This window comes from Nyctibius grandis, chromosome 11, assembly GCF_013368605.1.
Source record: "Nyctibius grandis isolate bNycGra1 chromosome 11, bNycGra1.pri, whole genome shotgun sequence".
Classification (NCBI taxonomy): Eukaryota; Metazoa; Chordata; class Aves; order Nyctibiiformes; family Nyctibiidae; genus Nyctibius; species Nyctibius grandis.
Genome location: NC_090668.1, coordinates 14,051,653 through 14,068,679, shown reverse-complemented (window position 1 = coordinate 14,068,679; position 17,027 = coordinate 14,051,653). Strand labels below are relative to the sequence as shown.

At 55.5% G+C, this 17,027-nt stretch overlaps 1 protein-coding gene across 1 annotated transcript; it reads right to left on the bottom strand.

Moving 5' to 3' along the window:
• Positions 1-12,607: 12,607 nt before the first annotated feature.
• On the bottom strand, positions 12,608-15,912 carry BCL2L10 (BCL2 like 10). Its single transcript, XM_068410446.1, has 2 exons — positions 15,435-15,912; positions 12,608-13,772 (listed from the first exon to the last, which is right to left on the bottom strand). Exons 1-2 carry the CDS (start codon positions 15,834-15,836, stop codon positions 13,641-13,643), a joined length of 534 nt encoding a protein of 177 aa, XP_068266547.1. The 5' UTR covers positions 15,837-15,912; the 3' UTR covers positions 12,608-13,640.
• Between the last annotated feature and the right edge of the window lie 1,115 nt (positions 15,913-17,027).

The window sequence follows — 17,027 nt, the reverse complement described above, 5'->3', positions numbered from 1 at the left end:
CCTGGACAGGCAGAGTCGGGACACCAGCAGGTTTGAGCCAGGAAGGTACGTATGAGGCTTACACGCCTCCCTCCCAAAAGACCACGAAGTTTCTGAATGCTCCTGAGGACCTGGGGCTCAGCCTCCATGGACTGGCTGGCTCGGCACGCATCAACACCCCCGGGACGGAGTACTCTGCTGCGGCTCATGGATGCCACCAGCCTCCAGAAATATTATGGGGCCTTTTAGTTTCGAAGGAAACCACAAGCACCTTTCTGCTTCAATCCCTCTCCTCACTCACCGAGCTGTAGTTGCAGACACGATCCTTACCTTCCCATGCTCCTCGGTCCCCATCTTGAGCCTGGGCACGCAGGGACCCCCGAGGGACCCCCCAGTGCATGGTGGCACAGCACCGCAGGACACCGGCACAGTGCACATTTGCTCAGCAGTGCCGGAGGTGAAGTACTGGGTAACCAGAGGATGATGCCAGGCCGGTCATCCCGCACGTGGCTGCAGAGGATGCCCAGCCTCGGCTCTGCCCAGGAACGCGGTTGCCAGCCTGGGGGCATCCCATGGTGGTGGGATTTTGGAAAGTATGGCCACGGGCTGCTGCATTTCCCAGCTCTGCATATGGCTCCCAGCACTGAACAGATGGACAGACAGACAGACACAGGCACACACTGCTGATCTCAATCTGCCATTCCCAGAGTAACCCTGCTGTACATGTAAGTCAGGTTTGCTGCACGTATGCAAACCGTGGGCAGCAACCTCCTCATGCAGATTTGGTGATCAACAGTACACACCTCCCCGTCTCGGAAAACAAACACCCCTGCCCCACTGCTTCGCCTTGGTCTCTGCAGCGAGAGCTGCTCTTACGGCAAAGCCTTCAGCAGCCTGAACGCTCATTTCCCACCAGCCCCCGTGTCAGCACCATGATGGTTTTCTGGGGTTTTTTGGTGCTTGATAGACATCATCTCTCAGAAGTAAACATACTCAAGCAAAATTCCCTGAAGATTATATGGGGGATTTTATTTGAGGGTGATTCTGGTTTAATCTTGCAGCTGGGCTCACTATAAACCTTTGGACTAGAGCGCGTATCAGCTAACTCCACCTGCTTAGCTGATTACATTGGGATATTGTTATAAAAATGTTACTTTGACATTTATAACCAAACACACACATTTCATGTTGAAGGATGGCACAGGGCCAATGCTGGGCAGCCACCGGGGGTGGACAAGCTCCCCCAACCCCATGCCGGTGCAGGTCACACTGGGACAGGCAGCCCCTGCCCACCTCTGCCTGCACACAGACGCGCTTGTGCTGGAGGGGAGGATGCCCACATGGCTGAACACACCAGCAACGATGGCTGTGCCCCCGCCAATGCTCTCCCCACCAATGTGCTCTCCACACCAACGTTGTCCATCATGGCTGCAGTGGGCACACGTACAGCCCATCACCCTGGGGACGTTTTCCTGCCCTGTCCCAGCCGCCAGCAGAGCACCTAGAGCAATGCTAACCAAAAAAGGCAAGGGCTTTGGGGTTTTTTTCCCCTCACACTGCTTTTTACTCTTTTCCTCTGCCTATTTATATTCTAGATGAGAAAAATAAATATTGGAAGGTTATCCTTTGTATCTCATGATCAGATCACAAGCTAGCATGTGACTTGAGAGGGAAAAACAAGCCTTCCCTGCAGATGTTAACGCAGGGAGGGAGCTCCGCTGACTGCTGTACCTTGATGTCGGCTGCCAAAGTCAATTCTTGGTGCATCCTTGAGGTAAAGAGCCTCATGATTCATCAGGATCTTATTCTAATTAAAGAAAACTCAGATGACTTTCATTTTGGCTTTGCCTGTTTAGCAACTCTGAGTGTAATGTGTATGTAAGAATAAATAGCAGCCTTCAGCTGCTGTTGTGTAAACAGGCTGCAGCTCAGGAAGGGCAAGGGCAGGTTTGGAGCCACCCTGCAAGTCGTGTGCTTGGAGGATTGAGCAAAACCCTCGCACTGGGCAAAGGGACCGATCAAACAGGAGCTCAGGTAGCCACCCCGCTGGCCAATAGCCCACAAAATGGCTTATAATGCAGTTTGAAGGGCAGGGTGGGCATTGGCGAGAGGGGCCACTCCACCCCAGGGAAGCATCTCTCCATCGGAGAGGGGGCTGGCATTGAATAAGCTTGCTGCCTTCCCTCCTAAAGCACGGGGGGTTTGCCTGTTCCCAGAGGGCAGGTGCTGCCCATGCCCCGGCACACGTGGGTGCCAGGATCCTGTCCCCACCTGAGTGCCAGGGTTTGCCCGGAGTGGCTGGATCCTCCGGTGACACCGTATCTCACTGCAGCGGCCCCGCCACGGCTCCTGTCACATGATGGGTCAGCAGCTCGTGGGAAGTCGCAGGCTGAAAGCTTAAAAAAAAAAAAAACAAAAAAAAACAAGTTACTTTAGCCAGCTCCTTCCCCACAGGAAATAAAAACTGGAGCTAAGCTTTAGCAATTTGGGTTTGATCAGACTTATCTCGCCTGAGGCGCTGGGTGGGTTTGTCTCAGCTCGCCCTTGCCTGAGCTCCCAGCCATGAACCCAGCAGGGAGAGGACTCAGAGAAGGGCGGGAGGACAGAGACGGGCAGGTGGGGGGCACAGGGGGTTACTGTAGCTCTCCTGGAGCCCCATATCTGGACAGCTCTGCGTGGAGAAGAAAGTCTCTCCCAGACCTTGCCATCCCCACGAGGCCGATGGGAAAAGCCAGCACAGCAGATATTCCCACGGCCGCTGACCTCGTGGCTCGGCTCCGCCAGCGAGGCCGGTCCCGGCACACGGTGTGGCATGGGGAGGCTTTTGCCCTTCCTGTGCCCAGGCTCCACAGACAATCCGGCAGCTAATTTTAAACTGGCTTTGTCTTCTCCCCTGAAGAGGCACCTCAATGGCTTTCCCCTCGCACACGGAAGTGCAGGCAGCGCCGACGTCGTCTCTCATTGTGATGGGAAAGGTTATCGGGTACAAAACAAAAGTGAAATCATCCGCTGGCATTCCTGGGACCAAAATAGCTGCCTGCTCTCCAGCGCTGACGTTATCGGGGGGAAGGCAGGCTCCGGATACAGGCAGTCCTGTGCCAGGGCTCACGTCCCGACCCTATAGCAAGCCAACACCCGGACCTGCTGTGAGCAAAAGCACAATGAGGCAGGCTTGGATGAAAGATGAAAGATAACTCACTGAGCGAGGTCCCAAAGTTCCCGTCACTCCCAAGCAGCCACAGAGGCTCACACGAGCATCGCTCCAGCAACATCCCAGCAGAAACGTTCAGCTGTCCCATGTTAATGTTCAGGGCTAGAGACCTCCTGGGGCAGCCGGGGGCTGCAGCGCCCTGCCTCTGCCCGCCGTGCTGGCTGCGCCTGGCTCCCCGGCACCAGGGCTGGGGCTGTGCTGGGACGCGGGCGGCCGCAAAGGCCGGGCTTGGCTGTCAGCTTGCTAAAGCCATCCTCGCTATTGGACTTACCTGCGGGGGGGTGGGTACTGTTTTTTCCTCTTGCACAAATAGATTAAATCCAAGAAACGGCATCGCCACAAAGCCAGGTACCTCGACCAGGCCTGTCCTGACAGGGCTGCCTCAGGGCTTCTCAGCTGAGGTTTGTCACAGCACACGGGTGTGCCGAAAGCAGAGCTTGCCCCAGCCTGCAGGCTGCCCAGGAGGGCTCTGGCGCAGGGCTGCCCAGCCTCTCCCCGAGCCGGCAGCATGTCACCATCCCACCCAAGCACAGCCCCAACCCAGTCCTCGTGCCTTTGCCTCCTGCCTTTTTGCAGCCGCTCTCATCGGGCTCTCTGCAAGAAATGCCAAGAAAGTGCCCAGCTCCAGGGGATCCCCGCTGCTTCCTGGGGATTGCCCATGCCTCCTGCTATGGGAAACGCAACTGCTGGAAAGTCCTTGTTTCGATTTCTCTTCTCAAGGCAGGACTGTGTAGGCGCGGAGCAGAGCCCCAGGCTGGCTGTCCCGGGGGGTAACCCGCAGGAACAATTTCTAGCAGCACTCCGAGGAGAGGAGCTGGGGGGGATCGCAGGGAGACTTCAACACCCCAGACCAGTTGCTGCTCACAGTCCTGCTCACCATCTGCAACTGAGCCAAAGCCCTGGGCAAGGGCTGCAGGGCCAGGCCAGGAGGGCTGTGGGGTGCTTTGCAGGTAGAGAAGGCAGGGACACCCAAGAGATCCCGTGGAGCCCGGTGCAGATGGAGTGGCTGGCAGCCAGCACGCCGGAGCTACAGCAACAGCCAGGACGTGGGGAGAGTGGGATTAGGGGAGCCCTCCAGTGCTGAGCAGCCTCCTGTGATGCCCTCGGCACTTCCCAGCCTGGAAGAGGAGCTCATGTACCAGGCATCTGGGCTGAGGAGCTAAACCTCCTCCAAAGCATCGAGACTTCACTGCTTAAATACCTCCCTGTTGGGGGCAAGTGGTAAGTCGCGGCAGGGCTGAAGCCAAGAACCAAGGAACATGAAAACTAGGGGTAAATTTTACTTCCCCAGAACACACGGTAAAACATTTACCAAAATTATCCAAGGCATTTTCAAAATAACCCGAGCGCCCCACTAACTGCCAAACCCAGATCCTTTTCAGAGAAGATTTAAGACCCTTCTTCATTTGAATTGCAGTAATGAACTAATACTGTGAGTGCCTCCAGCTGCCAGCAGCTGGCTCAGACTCAATTGCACCGGGGATGCTTTCCTGGGAGCTGCAGAGCTGCCCTGTGCCCAGCCCAGCCCCGGCAGCAGGAGCGGCCCACGGGCCCTGCAAACCCAAGGCGGTCGGGACGCGTGGGCCAGCACTGCCCGTACGGGCTGCGGTGGGGACGGTAGAGCTGCCAGTGCGGGCTCCAGCATGGCTTTCCTGGCTTTGTCAAAGGGCACAGCTTTATCGCTGTTAAAACACCGTTTGTTGCTGTGACTTTCCCCCGCCCCTTCTTAAATGTCAACTTGAAAAGAAAAATTTGGGAAAGGTCACTTACCAGAGAGACTGGAACAACTCCAGTCACTTGGATAAACACGTGTGGGGTCAGCTGCTGCGAGAGGGGATTTTAAACCAGTTACTTACCTGGCTGAACAAGTGGTGTGTTTCTGCAGGAGGGCAAGACTCTATGTACCTTGCAGGGGGCAATCAATGTCCTGACCACCCATCCATCCACTGCTGGGATCATTAACCCTTTGGGACACCCAGGCAGAGAAGATGTTTCACTCAGGATGCCCAGTTCCCTATTCTAAGGGGGCATGAGCACCCGTCAAAGCCCCAGGCTTATCCTGAGGGAACTGGGACACCGCTGGTCTGACACTGGAGAGCTGCTCACCAGCAGCGCCACCAAACCCCTTCCCCAGGCACCCACTGGGGCTGCTCTGCACCCCAGCACGGCACGGGGCTGGTCACACTTGGTCCTTCAGGCCAGGCAAGTCACCAGTACTTGGCTGGCAGCAACATGCCAGAGATGCCACTAGTGAGGAGCAGCATTACACATACATAGATGTGCGCAGAGCGGACCCAGTCAGGTGCGCCGGGTTCTTACAGGCAGCGTGAGCAGAGACCTGCTGCTCTCCTCAGCTTCCCCCAGGCGGAAAAAAAGGATAACTGGGACATCCCGTTGGTGAAAGATGCCTGTTTAAAAGATTAGCAGAATGGGACAGGGTTTCCACTGCCCCCAGCTAAGGCGGGAACTGGAAGGCGAGCGCTGGGCACCGCGGCAGCGAAGCGAGCCATGCTTTCCCTTACTGCGGTCCCAAGGATGCTTCAGCACCCAGCCAACACTGTGCAAACCCTGGCAAAGAGCACCCAGAACAGAAACCCTTCCCCTGCCACCCCTCACCTCACAGCCGGTGCCCGGCCACCTTCAGCGTGTGTCTGAGTGTCCCCAGCACTCACAGCCCTCCCGCCCTACACGCTGGCAGCGGTTTGCCCCTCGATTTGCAGGTAGTCAGCAAATCTGGTAACTGCCTCTGCTGACAGCCGTGGGACAGGGCAGGAGTTTGCCTGCTGACCCGGGGAGCGGGGAACGTCTGATAGCCCCAAGCACGCCCGCTATCCTTTTCGGGGAGCCTGGGCAGCTTAGGGTGGGGGAACCGCAGAGGGTTTCCTTAAGGTCTCACCACACGCCGCCCGCCCAGCCGGCAGCAGAGCAGTGGGCATTGGCATCCCCAGCAGCCCTGACTGCTCCCTCGGCCCCAGCGCTGGCCCTGTTCCAGTGCCAGCTGGGCACGGTCGGAGCCCCAATAGCTCCGGCTCCTTCAGAAAAATTCCCAGCTACCAAAGGGGCTGCTGTCGCAACGGGGTCAGCAGGCGCGACGATAAGGAGCAGCCCCTGCAGACACGGCCTCGCAGTGCCCTTTAGCTCTGCCTGCTGCTGCGCTTGATCCCGGCGGGTGTGTTTGCCTCTCACCTGGTACGTTTCCACCCCGCTGCTGCACGCGCTGGCCGCAGCCACATCAAGGATTTGACTAAAACAATAAACCTTTCTCCACTTTTCTTCCCTGTGCCAGCCTTCATCCCCACAGCTTCTCAACAAGGGAAACTTCAGAATTTCACTGAACAAAATCCATTGTTTTTTGCCCTCATTTATAACTAGTCTGATCATTTATGACTTGCACACAGTGCTCCACAGCTCAGTAGCACCCAAACTAGCACACAGACCAGAGCAGTTCCCACCGCTCCACGTGCTAGACAAATCTCCTGCAAGATGGGCCCCCAAGCCATCACCACCAGCTGAACCTGGTTGACGAAGGTCCCTAGACACGTGCCATCTCCATTCCCTCAGCATCCTCTCACTGCCCCGTGTGCATCCTGCACCCAATGCTTCTGCAAGGGCCCGGACGAGACCATCACCCACCACAAGCTGGGAAGGCTGCAGTCCCAGTTCCCAGTTCCTGGGAAGGCTGCCTAACCCCGCAGTAGGCAGGGAATGGCTTTGTAGGCGCTTGCTTCATGGTCATCCCCTGCAGCCACGTTCGCCGAGAGGTTTCCTGGCGGCAGCCCCGGTTTCAGCGGGGAGCAGCGCGCGGCTCTGCTGCCCATCAGCAGCCTCCGCTCAGTCTGCGGAGAGACCAAGCCAAGGTGCATGCTGAGCCGGACTGGGGTGTTTTGGTGTAAGCACCCTTCCCACCACAAGGTGTCTGTGATCAAGTTCAGCTGTTGACAGCTGCTGCACTTACTGCTGAATCACAGCGGAGCACACGGCATTATTCGGGACACCTCCTCGGCTGCAGGAACCTGAAGGCTTATGTTGACCCTGTAAGGAAGCCAGCGCTGGCCAGGGACCCCACATCAGCCCCGTCCAAAACATCCAATGCCGCTCGAACCGAATGACTCACGTTATTGTGCACAACAAAGAGCTTTACGGCCTCCAGCAGCCGTACAAAGGGGACTGTGGCGGCGCGAGGTCACAGGCGTGAGGTCTCTGCGCAGCGGGAACCACCACGAGGAGGCTTTCAGAAGTCAGGCCCGACAGAAGGGCTGTCAGCGGCGGGGAAAAGGGCAGCTGTTGGTCCTGCCAGTAAAAACAGAAAAAGGGGAAACCGGCCCCCCACCGCTTCCGATGGGATGTGAGAGCTCTGTCTGAGGCCCTCAGCACGCCCGGGCGCAGCAGGAGACCCAGCAGCTCCCCGGTGAGGGGAAGCCGAGAGCCCTGTCTCCGGGGCGGTGGGACGGGGAGCACCTGGAAGCGGCCCCTCTCCTGCTCTCCCCCACGGCCAGTGCTGCGCACTGGCTCACGCCTCGGGAAGGAGCCCAGGTCCGGGTTACGCGTGTGCCTCGGCCCTGTTAGTGCTGGTGTCCCGCCCTGGCAGCCTTCCCCGAGCAGGGAGTGGGGGGGACAGCTCGCAGGCGGCCGGGGGTGCTGCTGCAGGGGGGTATCGAGTCCCAGCCGCTTTTCTGCTCCCCGAAATCGCTCCCGCCCGGCGCCTGCTCAGGGGTCCGGGGGCTCCAGCGACCTGTCGGGGGCAACACAGCTCAGATTTGGGGAGGGGGGCACGAACCTACCCCCCCAACCCCTTTGTAGGGTATCATACCCAGGAGGCAGTGTCCGCCCCCCGACCGCAGTGGGCCAGGAGGAAGGAGATGTCAGGCAGGATGCAGTGCCGGCGGAAGAGGGCAGCCAGCATGTCCCGATGCCGCTCGGCCACCGAATCGCGCCCCGAAAATACCGGGGTGCTTCCCAGGAGAGCGGCAAGGCTGGCGCCCAGCTCCTGCAGCCAGCTCCGTGGCCCCAGTGACCCCCTCCTTGCTCTGCAGGGGGCCGCGTCGCTTCACGGGGACCCCCTCCTCACTCAGCGTGCGGGGCCAGAGCAGTGCTGACGCGCTCTTGCCGCAGTTGAGGGCATGGAGGGCGGCTGGTTCCAGCAGATCTCGGCGCGGTTCTGCAGCCGGCAGTCCTTCAGTCTGGGGTTCTTCTAAAGATACAAACAGCTACAAGGAAGAAGCCAAGCAGCCTATAAGCTCAGCACGCTACAGACAGCGCTTTCTCCCTCACACTTCGATGAACCCCAGCACTTCTGTGTTCTTGCTATTACACATTGCAAATTAAAAGCGCCGGCAAGAGCTCCTGGCTTTGACATCAGGCTGCAGAGCAGGCTGCCCATAGCAGGGCTCCAGATGCCGTGCCTCATCCTCCCCGAGGTGCGATGCAGCACGGACAGCTTCCCCGCCGTGAGATGAGCCAGGCCATCACCCCCCACAGACCCTGCGGGGCACAAGCCAGATTTAAAATAAAAAAGCTGTAAGCAGGGTGTGGGGTTCCTGCCGTTGGTCACCATGTGCTGAGCTGTTCAGAGACAAACAAAAGAGCAGGTTGGGTCGAACACAGGAACTCCCTCAAGTGAACTGTTGTCACAGGTCAGAATCATTAAAGGGATTAAATCCAGAGAGCACAAGCTTTCTGCACTGCCCACAGTGGCTCTCTGCAGACAGGCTTCTCTAATTCCTGCGCTGTGCTGTCTCTTACTGCAGGACACGATGGATTTCAGTCACCCCGATAGCTGGCATGGGCCCCCACTGAATTAAACCAGCCATTTTAATAGGTTTAATTCTTAACTAACAGAAACATGTAACGCACGTCAGCTCTGACGCAAAATGGGTGAACATCCAGACGCCATGAGATTGCCAGTTTGCGAGTCTCGGTTACAGGCTGTGGAGCTAGAAACGTAACACAGGCTGGGCAGAAACAAATGGCCTGTGTGAAAGCAGACCTATTTGACAAGGTCCTCTTTTCCTCGTCTCATTTGAATAAAACAAATAGACCAAGCCCAGGCAGAGAACAAATCCAAAGGAACAATCCTGTTAGTTCAGCACAAAGCTCATTTTTAGATTTCCTACATTTGACTTCAAGTAAATCAGGATTTTTTTATTTTTAACTCTGTTCTTCAGTTTGTGACAAGATAATTGTTTAAAGTTTGAAAGTAACTTTTTTAAGTGCTCCTAATAACAGCAGCATTTATGAAGGAATTACACTGACTCTTTTTTAAACCTGAAAGCAAGTCTTTTCCCTGCTGCGCCTGCTCTCCCCACACTGCATCTTGTCACTGCAAGGACGACCCAGCTCGGGTCTGGTACAGCAAGCTACCAGGGAAACAGAAGTGAAACCCAGAAGTTTGTTTTCATTATCCAAACTGAATGAATACAAGAAGTGAAATTATGTGAATAAATGCCACACACTTGATCTTTTTTCCTTCCAATGATTCTCTGGGGGGGGTTTGGCTGCCCAGTTAGTAAATCACTTGTAACAGGGATCTCCCGTCCTGCCCGGGCTTGAGTACCACCCGACAGGTCAGACCCATAACATACCCCCTCGTGATGGCAGCATGCATGGGCAGAAAAGGATGCAGCACCAGCACCAACTCCTTCAGCGAAACATGCCAGACCAGATTTTTTGGCATACCACAGCAAAGCAGCTCACAAACTGCCATATAACACCATTCTGCAACTCACATCTTTTGAGCTCTGAGAGTGTCTCATTTTTTCCAAGTCAAACAGAAACCCACTGGCTAGTTCAATGCTCTTACGAAGCCTGATTAATAGATTTCTCTTTCCTTTAATGAGAAGGCAGCTGGGCTCCTGCAACAGCCCTGCAGCCTTTGCCCGTGGTTACAATAGACGCCCCTTCAGAATGGAACCGCGGAGGGAGCAGGTGCAGGGCCTGCAGATAACGCTAATGGCTCCAGTGAGACCATTGTGAATACTGGTATAAGCTGGGAACGTCGCCTTCTCCGCCCCTCAGCCCAGCAGAGCAAGGAAGGCTCAGGACTGGTGTGAGCAGCCCGGCGACGGCCGCAGCTCAGCCAGCACCTGCACTTCCCTTGAATGCAAGACCCTGCCCAGCACTCGGGCGCCTCGAAGCCACCCACAACTGATGGCTCCTTCAGGCACAGGCACATTGGGGCCCCAGCACAACCCACAGCAATTACCGCATGCTAATCGTTAGACGGGACAGGGCCCATTGCATCCACCACTCGCCTGAAAGCTGTCATGAGGATCAGACGCAGCCTTGTGCTTAAACACCACCTCCTCACCTTCTGCATTTAAAGAAAGGAACAGCAGAGTCTTGCTTCCCTTTTCTGAGGCAGAAAAGAGGATGAGCAGCAGTTTTCAATTGAAATACAGGACTTCATTGAGACAAATGGTCAGGCTGAAACTGAAAAGAAAAAAAAAAATCAGAAGAGTCATGCAAATGTAAGTTAAGTCTAAACTTACCTGAAATCAATGGGGCTCCAGGGATTTAAGCCCTGGTCTTCAATCCTACATCTCCACAGTCCCCCCGGCAGCAGAGAATGGCTGGGGGAGCACGGCTCTGGCTGAGACGGGCAGGTCACCCCTGTGCCAGGCGCCGGTGGCCTGGGCTGGGCCCACTGCTCTCTGGGTGGCTAAGCGGACCACCCTCGGGTGTGGGCTGCCAGCAGCCACCGGAGCAGCCTGGCTCCAGGCATCAGGAACCTCCAGGCAGCATTGCTGCTACGCTGCTGAGCTGCCCTGCGGTCTCCTGACTCACCCTTACAGCTTTCCTAAACTATCCCCGGTTCTTCTAGCTCCTAGGAAACCTACTGCCAGCTTCTCCCAGGCCGAGGAAGTGGCAGACACTCTCCAAGCTGCACCTTGTAAAGGGTCAGGTTTATGCCAAAGGCTGATGCGACTTTATTCAAGGACCTTTCCAGACTGTTTTCTTCTCTTTTCCAGAGCATACTGTAAAAGCCAGCATAATATCCTCTCTGCTCTTGCTTTTGTGGGCTGCCAGATCAGGTGACACTGGAAATCAAGATACTTATATTTTATCTTTGCCCTGCTTGATATTGGGGAGACATTGAGATCCGCAGCAGGACGTTTCCATGCAACATTTGACCTCTGTTTAGAGCGTTTCTTGCCCTGTCATTTGCCATGCTTTTCAGTGCACATTCCCCTAAGCATCCCACGTTTTGGAAACCACCTTCACTTCCCAGCACCAGCCACCTCACCCTCACCGTAGCCAAAGTTTCAGGCACCACAGTCTCCTGGCCACCCAGGAGGACTGGAGGCAGACAGCCAGGAGCATCCAGCTGCTGCAGAAGCAGGCACCATCGCTGTGGGAACTCGAGAGAGGAACCGAGCATGACGGTCCCGCACCGCGGGCTCTTAATCCTTTTGCTGAGAGGAGCCAAGCGGAGTTTAGAGAACTGGAAGTCAGAGAACAAGCAGACGTTTGTTCGGGGCAGGCGGCGCGAGGGGGAGGACCGGCAGCTCCTTCCCGCCTCCGCGGGACTTACCGTCCCTGAATGTCCCTTTTTGTCCTTCTCCCCGCATCTGCGGCCGGTCAGCACAACGCCGCTCTGTCCGGCATGGGGCCACAGCCCTCCCCCGGGGGCCGGTGGCCAGACGAAGGAGAAGCAGGGTGGCCACTGCCGGCCGCAGCGATGCCGACCCGGCTGCCAGGCTGATCCTTCCCAAGAGGGATGCCTGCGCCCGCTGGGTGCTCTTCCCACGCCAGGTCACAGCCTCTCGACGTGCAGCCAGGGAGCGAGGCTTAACAACGGGCTTGCACCGTTTAACGGCATGAGCCACCAGTGCCACAGAAACTTCTGACTTGGAGACGGGAGCATGAGGTGGCTTTTTAGAAGTGTTAAGCCCAACACCCTCAAAAGTTACAGCTGCTCAGTATTACTAATCTGAGAAGGGTCGAACTCCGTCACCTATTGCTCAGCTGTTACCGTAACTCCTACCAGAAACTCCAGTTTCAGTAAAAAAGCGTGCATGTGTGAAAGAGAGAGGCAGCAGCCAGTCTTGGCAGAGCAGAAACAAGAGCTCTGTCGCTCTCTACAAGCAGGAGCAGCTCTCAGAGGAGCCTGTCTGTACCCAGCTGTGTCAGTAAATTTTGTAAAGTTTTGGCCTATAAAACCACCGGGTTATTTCCCGTCGCAGTGGTGAAGATGGGCCTTTTGGACTGGATTTTCCCCTTAGGCTGCCTTACCCCCAGTTCTGACTGCAGGACTCCTCTGCAACGAAGACTGGTACCGCACTGCTCTGGTGCTGCACAGCTCCTCATCTCACGTCAAAGCACCAGGAAGGTGGGCACCAACCGATGCAGCCAGGTAACCACCAGAACACTCACTGTCTGAGTACCACCACCCATCCGATTAAATAAGCAGAAGTTAAGTTTTTTGAAAATAAAAATACTTAACATTTATTCACCTTTTAAGTGACCATCGTAAAATTGTACACGCTATGAGTAACCCAGGAACGTTATTAAAAGCTACGAGAAACATAAGGCAATTTGTACAACCATTGAAAGAAATACACAGCATGTCGAAAACAGGGTGAAATATTACTCAAACAAGACAACGCTTCATATGCACTAGAGTGACAAGAACCAGCGTTAAGTTTTAAACAAAAATAAAGATGTCATGGCTACAAGTATTATACAGTGATAAATACTTCAAAAATATATTAAGATATATGGAAATTCTCGTTTTGTCAAGGAAATCCAGAGAAATTCCAGCCTCCACTGGATTTCAATATACCAATTAAGGTTTAATATTTAAATTCCTTTCCTTTCAGTAAGAACCAGTACTGCAGCCATTACTGTATCAATACTTATCTTCTTGTAGTGTAATGAAATCAGCCTTACGTTATATTAAGCCCTAATGCCTCTCGCATCACAGGCACTAATTGCTCTAAATCAACCAACGAGTTGCCTTTTGGTAACAAGTGCCGTGCACCACATTTGAAGCCATAAACCACGTTAAATCACAGACAACGTTCGCCCACTTTACAGTATTAATGGGAGGCAGGTTCGAAGACCTGCCTCCATGTAAATAAGACGTCTCGAACAGAGGGTTTAGTAGCAAGTCCACCATAACGTTTTCCTAGCATAACATCAAGCACTCAGAAGTTACAGTACATGAACCACGGTAAAGCTTAGGATACACCTTCAAAAAGAAAGTCCAGAGGATGTTTGGAGATGACAGGTTTTGAACATGCACAAATGGTGGTTTAGTACACATTTGTTTGTGCTGTTACTGGGTAGCAAGTGAAGCAGTTTATAGCCAAGGATTTGGTGAGACAGTTTGCCAAGCCAGTTTAAAAATATAAACTTCTTCTTAGAGGGTCTGTCCTATAGAAAATAGAGTGAAATCTGGTAAATTGTCAGTTTCAAGAGTACTTTTCCATGGCAAGATCCGTTCACCAGCCTACCGCACCACCAAGAGAAAAGCCAATCCTGCTATTCCAAACCCCGCTGCGGCCATGATCGCATTGCTGATGGTACTGCTCTGGTCAGCCGGTTGGGAGCCGTGTCTGCCGAAGAAGCGACAGAAGCCATCCTAGAAAAGCAAAAGAAAGGACATTGAGTTGGTTGGCTTACAATCAACCAGATTTCTCTTAACAAGTCTTTGAGTACAGTTTGGTTCACACTCCCAGCACTGAGTTTGTCAGCTGCAGAAGTCTCTATTTTAATTATGAAAGTCTAAGCCTGCTGCTTTTGGCATACAAAAATGCTTTGTGAGAGCCTTTGCACAAGGTGACCAAAAGCAGTAGCTACAAGAGTTTGTAAGCTTCGCTCAAAAGACAATTGCAAACTTCCTATCGAGATGCTCAGCATGTCATTATGTTATTTTCGCCCTTTTAGGTGAGTTTCTGATGGGAGCTGCCAGGATTGTTCCCCCTCATTCAAGTTTCAGAAAGTATCTGAAACACAGGATATGGAAATTTCCACTTGAAAGACAGGAGCCTGAAGCCGGTCGCATCTTGGTGGACGCGGGACTGATGACACACTCTCTTGGAAGGGCCAAGTGGACACTGCTCAGAGCTGACCTATGACAGAGCAAAGCTGGCAGCTGCTCTCCCAGATCGTTATTTGTGATAATCAGAAGTGGCAGCAATACAGCTCCAGATGGTCGTGTTTGAACTCTGCTCCGCAGATGTCTATGTAAACAAGTTATACTCTTAATTTCTTCCGGAACTTTGTTCTTTACAGTTTAATTTGTGCGAACAGGCAATGTGATTTTGCCAAGTGACAGTGAATGCTGTAGCCAAGCACCGTCCTGTTCTGAGCAGTCAGATGGACCAGCGACCACTGGAAAAGCAAGTTCATTTTGGTCTCTGGAAAAGTCAACGAAACCAGTGGCTGCTTCCCCCCCTTTCTATTTTTAGTGCTTATTTGTACTGGCATCAAATATTCCACTAGGACTGACAAGGGGAAACGTGCAGTTCTGCGGGACAGCTGACGTTTTGTTCGGAAACACAGGCAGAGCCACACAGATGCCTTAAAAGCCGTACTTTCAGCATGCATCTCAAGGGGCAGAAAAGCAATAGCAGCCATCGCTTTACATCGCCACGTACATTAACGTTATGGCCCACACCTTCCCGGGGCCCCGACGTGACCAGTTTCAGGACCAGAGCAGCAGGTCTAGCTGACGGATGGCTTCACACGCAGGTGTATTTAAGAGCGGGCACATCGGTATTTTCTGTTAACACTTGGGAGGAGACCTGTGCCAGTCTCCCCTCCAAAACCCAAAGGCTGTGGACCTGAGAAGGCAAACCTTGGCCTCCACAAGCCAGCACCATCGCTCCTGTACTGTCAGGAGGCTGCGTCTTGACAAAGCTGGCCACCAGCACCCTTAGAGAGCTGGCCTAAGCCACAACACAGGACACCCACAGGCACCTCAAACACCCCGGTCCGTGCCCACCGCACGTCGCTACGAATTATCCAGACCCGTGGGCGGTCTGCAGCCGTTCCCCACGGAGACCTCCCCGCCGGTGCCGCACACGCCCATCACCGGCGGGTAGACCAGCATGCTGCCCGGGCCGTGCCCCCGGGCAAGCTGCAGCACGGCGCCGGGGGGCTGCCCGGCCCTGCTAACCGGCGAGAGGCGGCCCGGCCTCCCGGCACCCACCCCAGGCCGCTCTGTCGGGCCGGGTTCCCGGCTCCCCACCCTCGGGAGACCCCGCGCCCGGGCCGCCCCCGCCGCCCCGTCCCCGCTCACCCATCCGCCGTGCGCCTCCAGCCACTCGCCCCGCTCCTCGGCCAGGTAGGCGGCCAGCGCGGCGGCCAGGCAGCGCGGCCCGTCGCCGCAGCCCCGCTCGGCCAGCGCGGCGGCCAGCGTGCCGGCGAAGACCACCAGCGCCAGCAGCCGGCCCCAGTTGAGGCCGCCGTCGGCCTCCAGCTGCGCCGCCACCCGCCCCAGCAGCGCCGCCGCCTCCCGCGGCTCGGCCCGCGCCAGCGGCGCGCAGGAGCGGAAGAAGGGCCGCTCCCGCCGCTCCAGCTCGGCCGCCGCCCGCCGCAGCGTGGCCGCCGTGGGGCTGGGGGGCAGCGCGGCGCCGCCGCCGCGGTGCTGGAAGTAGTCCTCCAGCAGCAGCGCCGTCTCCTCCTTCAGCGACCCCGGCATGGCGGCGGCCCACGGCGGCTGCGGCCCCGCAGCAGCAGCTGCCGCCGACTAAGAGGCGGGGCGGCCCCTCCGCCCGGCCCGGCCCGGCCCAGCGCGGCCCGCGCTCCCCTCCTCCGGGGCGGGGCCCGGCGCGGTGCAAAGCCCAACCGGGCGCGGGGGGACGTCGCCCCCGGGCCGGCACGTCCCGCATCGTTGCCGAGGGGCGACCGCGGCTTCCCCAGAAGGTCCGGCTGCATCCCTGGGGAGGGCACCGACCGCACAAAGCCGCGGGCTTCCCTGCTCGCTCAAGCAAAACGCTGTGGTACCAGATGCTGACTGAGAGAGACTTTTTTCACGTTTTTTTTTTTCCCCATTGGTGGCCTGAGCCTGTATTCTTTGCATCAGAGATCCCTCGGGGTTTCTAGGACTATAGGATGAGTGTATTCCGTACTTACCGAGCAAACAGAGTGTTCGCTTTTTGATGGACACTTGGACAAAATTTAGGATTAGAACTTTCGTGGTGCAAAGGCTGGGCACTTCACTCTGCTGGTGTGAAATAAAACGGCTGAGAAAACACCAGCCGAGGGGTGTCATTTGCACGGGGCACAGCACCAGGGAGACATCTTGGCTAGAGGCCTCCCCACATCCCAGCTGTGCCCTTCGAGCTGTGAGTGCCATCAACTGCTCAACAGATCATCAAAACTCCCATAAAAACCACCCCAAGATTTATGGCAGGCCCAGCACAGGTACACCCAACTGGTGCTTCCTGCTCAGCTCCAGTTTGCAGGTGAGGTTCAGATGGCAGCCTGGTGCAAAGCGTGACTGTGACTGCACTGTCACCGCACAGCCCCGTGCCAGTGCTGGGAGAGCTGCTGCCACAGCTGCCTGGGACTGGGTCACACTCCCACTTCTCGTCACACAACCGGCTCAAGGTGCCCAACGCGCCAGCACGAGACTGCTCGGCTTCACTCCACCTATCCTGAGTTACAGCTCTGTCTCCATCTTACATCCCGTTAGAAAATCTAAAAATAGATGGTTGGAATCAATCCTATTGCAATTTCTCAGATCACTATCAAGAATTGTCCTGATCTCTTAGAGTCATTCCTGAGGCAAACTCTTCATTTTACATCCCCATATTTGGCTTTTGTTTTGTTTTTAAGCTGGGAAATCTAGTCTGTGTTTATGTGCTAGGGCAGTAGCTGGAATGATATC